Source organism: Bidens hawaiensis, unplaced genomic scaffold, assembly GCF_021521415.1.
Source record: "Bidens hawaiensis isolate Kalapana, Puna unplaced genomic scaffold, B.hawaiensis_p1.1 tig00043335_1, whole genome shotgun sequence".
NCBI classification, from domain to species: Eukaryota; Viridiplantae; Streptophyta; class Magnoliopsida; order Asterales; family Asteraceae; genus Bidens; species Bidens hawaiensis.
The window spans coordinates 1-6,196 of NW_027497677.1; the positions used below are offsets into that span (position 1 = coordinate 1).

The 6,196-nt window shown below is 36.6% G+C and overlaps 1 protein-coding gene across 1 annotated transcript; it reads right to left on the reverse strand.

The window, feature by feature from the left end:
- Positions 1–4,084: 4,084 nt before the first annotated feature.
- On the reverse strand, positions 4,085–5,525 carry LOC143594206 (aspartic proteinase PCS1-like). Its single transcript, XM_077073577.1, has one exon. The coding sequence runs from the start codon at positions 5,472–5,474 to the stop codon at positions 4,203–4,205; it is 1,272 nt and encodes a 423-aa protein (XP_076929692.1). The 5' UTR covers positions 5,475–5,525; the 3' UTR covers positions 4,085–4,202.
- Positions 5,526–6,196: the final 671 nt, after the last annotated feature.

The following is a 6,196-nucleotide window of genomic DNA, read 5'->3' on the forward strand; positions in this document are numbered from 1 at the left end:
TAACGCGAGGGTGAATTCTGAAGGAAAAACCCCCACCTTTCTCTCGGAAGGGGATAGTGGGCGTGTAAAATTTCGAGGACGAAATTTCTTAACGGGGGGAGAATGTAACGATTCCGACGAAACCCGGTATACCCTAACCGGTAGACAATAGTTACGTTATGTGTAATGTCGGGTACATTAATTACCATAGTAATTATACGAGAATACATGGTTCACTGTATTGATTGTACGTGAATATATAATTCATCGTATTGAATATGCGATTAATCGATCGATAGTTATTGAAACCCGAACAAATCGAGGGTTCAATTATAGATGATATCTATAATATTTAGTGATGTTACGAAGTATTAAAGCTTCGGGATAAGTGAATTAAAGCACAGAAAAAGAATTTTCGATTTAATGGTACGTCGGTACGTTAAACGAAACCTTTAATACCAAACCAAGCAAGAGACGATCGATCAAGCCGAAAAAGATGCGCAATTATTAATAATATGATGTTTTAAGTTAATGAAAGTCATGGTTTAAGTTTTTAAAGTTTTTAAAGTGGGTTTTATATAAATTTCATTTTTAAGCCGAAAACGACCGTTTTAGCCTCGTTTTAATCCGAATTAAACATTTAACCAAAAAACGAAATAAACCAGATTATCCAAAACATTATCCGGATTGCGAATATCCAAACATGTGGCTAGAAATGGAGAGGTGGGTCCCACCCCACCCCCCTTGAGTTCCGATCGGACCATAAGGGTTTATACCCTTTCTTTGTTTTTTTTTTAAACAACATTCAACAATCTTCCTTCTCTCTCAACTTCTATGATCTAAAGATCCAAAAGTTTAGCAAGAAAAACCGTGGTAAAAAGTCGAGTTATTTACGTTTACATCTTCGTTTCTTGAGTTTTATTTGCAAGAAAATGAGGTTTCAAAGATGAAAACCGATTCTTGCATGATCAAGTGATGTATACGGGTTATACAAGGGATCTTGGTCCAAGAAAGGAGTTAAACGAACTAAAAAACGAATTTTTACGGTTTAAACTTTAGTTTTGAAACAATAACCGAAACTATAGTGTAAGAGGCTTGATCGTGAGTGTAACTTGCTTGGTATTGTGGTATGTTGGTTGTAGGTTCTGTATTTAGTGGTAGATAAGGCGGAAAAACGAGTTTGTAGCTTGTAGTGGCGGAGATCGAAAGGTATATTCGGTTTATGTTCGGTTATGAGTTTTGGACAGATTGTGCAGGGTTTAGAGTTAGGTCATGAAATTTTACAGAGGTGTTAAATACATGAAAATATGAGTTCTGTAAAATTTTGGTAATTTTTGGACAAAGGATGAATATTTGGTGAATTTAATGCTCGGTTTTGGCTAAAAATGGTGAAAAATAGTTAATATCATGAAAAATTATGTAAATTGCAGATAAGCTTTTTATAACATGTAAAAGTCACACACAAAATTTTAGATCAGTTGGAGAAGTCTAAATAGGCTTTTCGGTTAAACGAGTTCTAGGGTTTTCTAGCTCGGTTTTAGTGAAAATGGCATGTAAAGAGAGATTTTGGTTCTGGAAAAATTACAGGGACTATGTGGATGGCAGGGGTCATCCAAGAAAAATTTGGGATTTTTCTAAGATCGGTTGGTATTTACGACATATTTAGTGTTTAAATGGTGTTTAAAAATAGATAAATAAATTTTAAATATCAAAATTAATCCTGGAAATATTTTTATAAAATTCCCCACTGTCAAAAAGTGATCTGTGCAAAATTTCAAGATCCGAGATTAAACGGATAATTATTTGTGCTAAAAAGAAAATAAAAACAAACTTTCAAAGCTTAAAACGCGTAAACCGGTAAAGTTCGCCTAAATGAACTGACTGGTGTATGAAAACCCTAAAAATGAACTATTTTCAGATAATTGAGTTAAACAAGTAAAAATGAATCATCCGAAAATAATTCGGATGATTTGAGTAATTTTACCCGATTTAACAGTTTCCGGTGCACTAAAGACGGAAACGGGTCCCGCGGCCAATCGGGGCGTCTAAACCAAGCTCTAATTTCACAACTTTAATTAAATTATCAGTCAACAACTATTTTCGGGTCGTGTGTGACCAAACTCATTTTGAAACGTAAAACGGATAACCGTGCTAGGCACGCAAAACGGGGAAAACAAGCTAATAGTAATTTTGACTACTGAACTCTAAACGATATCACAATCTGAGTCCGGAGAAGTGTTTTCTGGGTTAACATTGCCCCCGGAATGGGTACAGTACTGGGTTAACAGTGTCCCCAGATGTCCCTATAAGTGTTTCTAGGTTAACATTGCCCCGGAATGGGTACAATACTGGGTTAACAGTGTCCCTAGATGTACCGGTTAACACGGTTAAAGATTATATTAATAGTAATTGTATAGTAACGATCGTAGGGATCATATTACAGATTGGACGTGTTAACTGATAATGACTGTTGTTACTTGCTTGCATGTGCTAAGGTGAGTTTCACGAGCCCCTTTTTCTGAATTGTTTTTAAATATTTTCCCGGGGCGGAAGCATGTTACTACTGAAATGTTTAAGTACATACTGAACGCATGGATTTGTGTGTATTTACATATATTTTATTGTACGGGAATCGTACGGAAATGTACTAAGATGGTAATTGTCTGAGTTGCTAACATTCTAAGGTCCCGGAACACGAGTGATTAACTGAAAGCCGGTAGAGTGTGAATAGTACTATTGGTCTGACAAACCCAACGGGTCCGGCATGGATTTGCTGATGTTTCCCAGCCAGTTGCACATGTCTATTTTGTTGTTATATATATTTTGCTATGTAATGTTAGACATAGCGGTTTGGGGCAGGTTCGTGGGCGGAGTATGCCACGGGGTTGTATGTGGATAGTCAGAGGTTTCACTTGTGGGCTCAGCATAATTACATCGATAATATTATATTTTTATATTGATTTATCATGGTTTACTCGAATTGTGAAACTCACCAACTATTCGTAGTTGACCCGTTTTCTCACATGCTTTTCAGGTACAATTAAGATGAAGTGATTGCTTACGTGCTAAGTGCTTGATGTGTGTAAGATTTGCGTGTGGGATGTTAGGATACATTATATTACACAGAATTATGTATCGTATTGTATGATGTGTGTATCACCTAGACGGTAATGAATTATGAGATAATGTAATTTGAAGTATATTAATGTATTCAGTTTTCTTTATAAACAATGTGGTTGATATCAGAGGTGTCTGTTGCATCCCGTTTACGTTTCCGCTGCGGTTACGGGGTGTTACAAAAAAGGTCGAAGACATCGTCGTCGACAAAATCCGAGCACACCAAACACACCCTCCGATGCTCGTAGCTTCTTCCTCGACGACACGGTCAATTTAGCCGACGATGTTGATACCCCCGACGACGAAGAGGTAGAGGAGTTCCTCTACCACGCGGGAGATCGAGGAAAAATAAGGGGGAAGGTTCGTCGTCAACACGATTCAATACGGAGCCGTTGAAATAAACGAGTTGGTCGATCGTTGGAAACAAATGCCACCGTAATTGGAGCCGACATTCGAGCATCCAACAAACAACAAGAAAAGCTGAACCAGATGTTCGAATTAAAACAAATGAAAGAAGACTACGAATCCCTCAAAGCGGAGGGGTTTCACGAGGATGCCGCATTATTGATGCAACGCCGACGTGAAAAAATGCGAGAATATTACAAATATTAGTTTCTTTTTTAATTATGTTTTTTTTTTCTTTAGTTATGTTTTTTATATTTTTAGTTATGTATTTTTTTAGGTATGTTTTTTTATGTATTTTTTTTTAATTTTAATGCATTTTTATTTAATTATTTAAATAAATTGGTTTTTATTTAATTAGTTTAATTATAAAAAGAAAATAATAAAAAAAGACACTGTGGGCCCAAATTGTAGCTCCTACACCATTACAACTTAAAAACAAATTTCCACTCCATGCTGACTGGGCGCCACGTGTCATAATTCTCCCCCAATTATAGCCCCTCCACTACACATAGCCTTATTGTTATTGAAATGAATTTACAAAACAAAAGCAGCACTTGCATTTACTTGTATGTTTATACAAAAGTACACTATAGTGCCTGAAACAGCACACACAGGATTGTATACCGTATTTAAGATAGTGTATAATTAAAACTTGTACATCACAACCATATTTACCACGTTTTGTCCCACCACACATCTCCTTACACTGATCTGCTACAGTCGGCTCCACCAAAGCCTACCTTGCGATTCACAATATCAAATTCTACCCATTGATTTTGTTGATGAAAGTTCCCAATAATATTACTAGGCACCCCTAGTCTTTCCGACCGTCCGATCCCTAAGCAACTGATCCCACGGCCAATATCATCTAGTACCCTTTCTTTTCCTATCACTACTTCCACACCCTTGCCAAATTCAAACACCATGTTCCCTATCAACCGTCCGATCTCAACCGCATTCCCATTGAAGCACAAATCCAACGACCCACGATACACGTAACCCTTTTTCAATCTAGACCCCGCAATTCTCACAATTTCTTCTCGAATCTTGATATATGCCGCGTCGACTAAGTAAGTGTAATCAGTGCCTGAGTCAATCATTGTTTGACCGGACCCACCAGCGTCCGGTCTAAACACTGAGGGTGGTATATTTAACCTTTTCCCACCAATTCTGATCCCTTCCATGCCAACAGTGTACGCGAAGGGATCAAAATTGGGTGAGCGTTGACTTTCAGGAAAAGTCAAAATATTAACATATTTAAATGTTTTTGAATACGGATTCTGACCCAGGTAAAACGCCCCCGTCGATTTTACTTTACCATTAATTTGTCGCGTTGGCGTACAATACGAAAATTTAGATATTTTTGCTTGTGACGCAAAAGACAACCGTCCGAGATTCATTCCCAAAATACCCTCAGTGTCCTTGGATGCAGTAGCACATCCAAGGGCGACAGGCTGGGTACTTTGGTAACGAGAATACGTAATTTTTTCTCTTACCAAATTACCCTCAGCCAGAGTACCATCCGCATAGAAATACGAATAGTGACAAAAGCGATTTTGGTCACACGTTGTGGGAAGTGTAAAATCCGGAACTCTTGGTTTACAAATCGGATGATTACAAGGGAGTATCGAGAAAGAGGACGATAGAGAAGGATCAAAGGACTTGGTAGGGGTCTTGTTGTGACACTGGATCCATGATAACTGGCTTCCGGTGTCTAAAACCATTGGTTGAGCCTGTGGTGGTGTCCCGATGGGTAGAGACATAACTAGAGCTTGTGAATACTTGAAATTTAATCGTTGGTTGACACCGGAACCAGCGGAACGTATTTGGGTGGCTGCTGATTGATGGGAGAGTGGGAGGTAAGTTAAAGAGAAAGATAAAGAGTTGTTTTGTGTGTTGGATGAAACACAAGTGAATAATAATAATAATATGAACAAGGTGATGAATAATATTATTGTTGTTGTTGTTGTCATGGTTGATGATGGTTTTTGGGTTTGAATGGTTTAAGGGTTGAAGGGGTTGTGTTGGTTTATATATGAAAGTGTAGAGGAGATAGTAAGTTGGAAAAGAACAATACATGGCCGAAAGAAGGAAGCAAAACACGTTTTATTTTATTATTGTTATTATTATTATTATTATTATTATTATTATTTTGAAAATTTTTAAAAAAAAATATAGAGGGGAGAGATAGTTGGGTGGTTGGGCTTTGTTTGAAATTCAGTCATGCTATGTTTTTATTCTTTTATTTGATGCTAAAATGATTAAAAGATTTTTTGTTTTTTTTTTTATTTTATTAGAAAAGAAATGTGAATGTTTTATGTTTTTATACTTTTCTTGTTAAAAATTTCTTCTTTTTTTAACAGCAAAGTAACATATTTGTCATGGACAAGACTTGACATTCATTTATGGACCTTATATAAATAGTAGTTTTTGAATTTAATATATGCCAATTAATAGATATGTTTTTACTTATCATGTGATAGTATTTACGCAAATTTATTTTGAGGTTTTTATGGTGGAGTTAATGCTTCAAATAGTGTTTCCTTGGGTTGGTGAAAAACACAAATGACTAAACCTTCTAGAGCACTAGGTGACACGGGCATGGAAGTGCTATGGACGATGTGTTGTGTGAGTATGTTTTAACTAAAAAAACAAAGAAAAATAAATACGTGGGGTAAAATCGACGTATGTAGAT

Excerpts from the sequence above, each read along its gene's own strand:
- LOC143594206 (XM_077073577.1), bottom strand. The coding sequence starts at position 5,474 with ATGACAACAACAACAACAATAATATTATTCATCACCTTGTTCATATTA.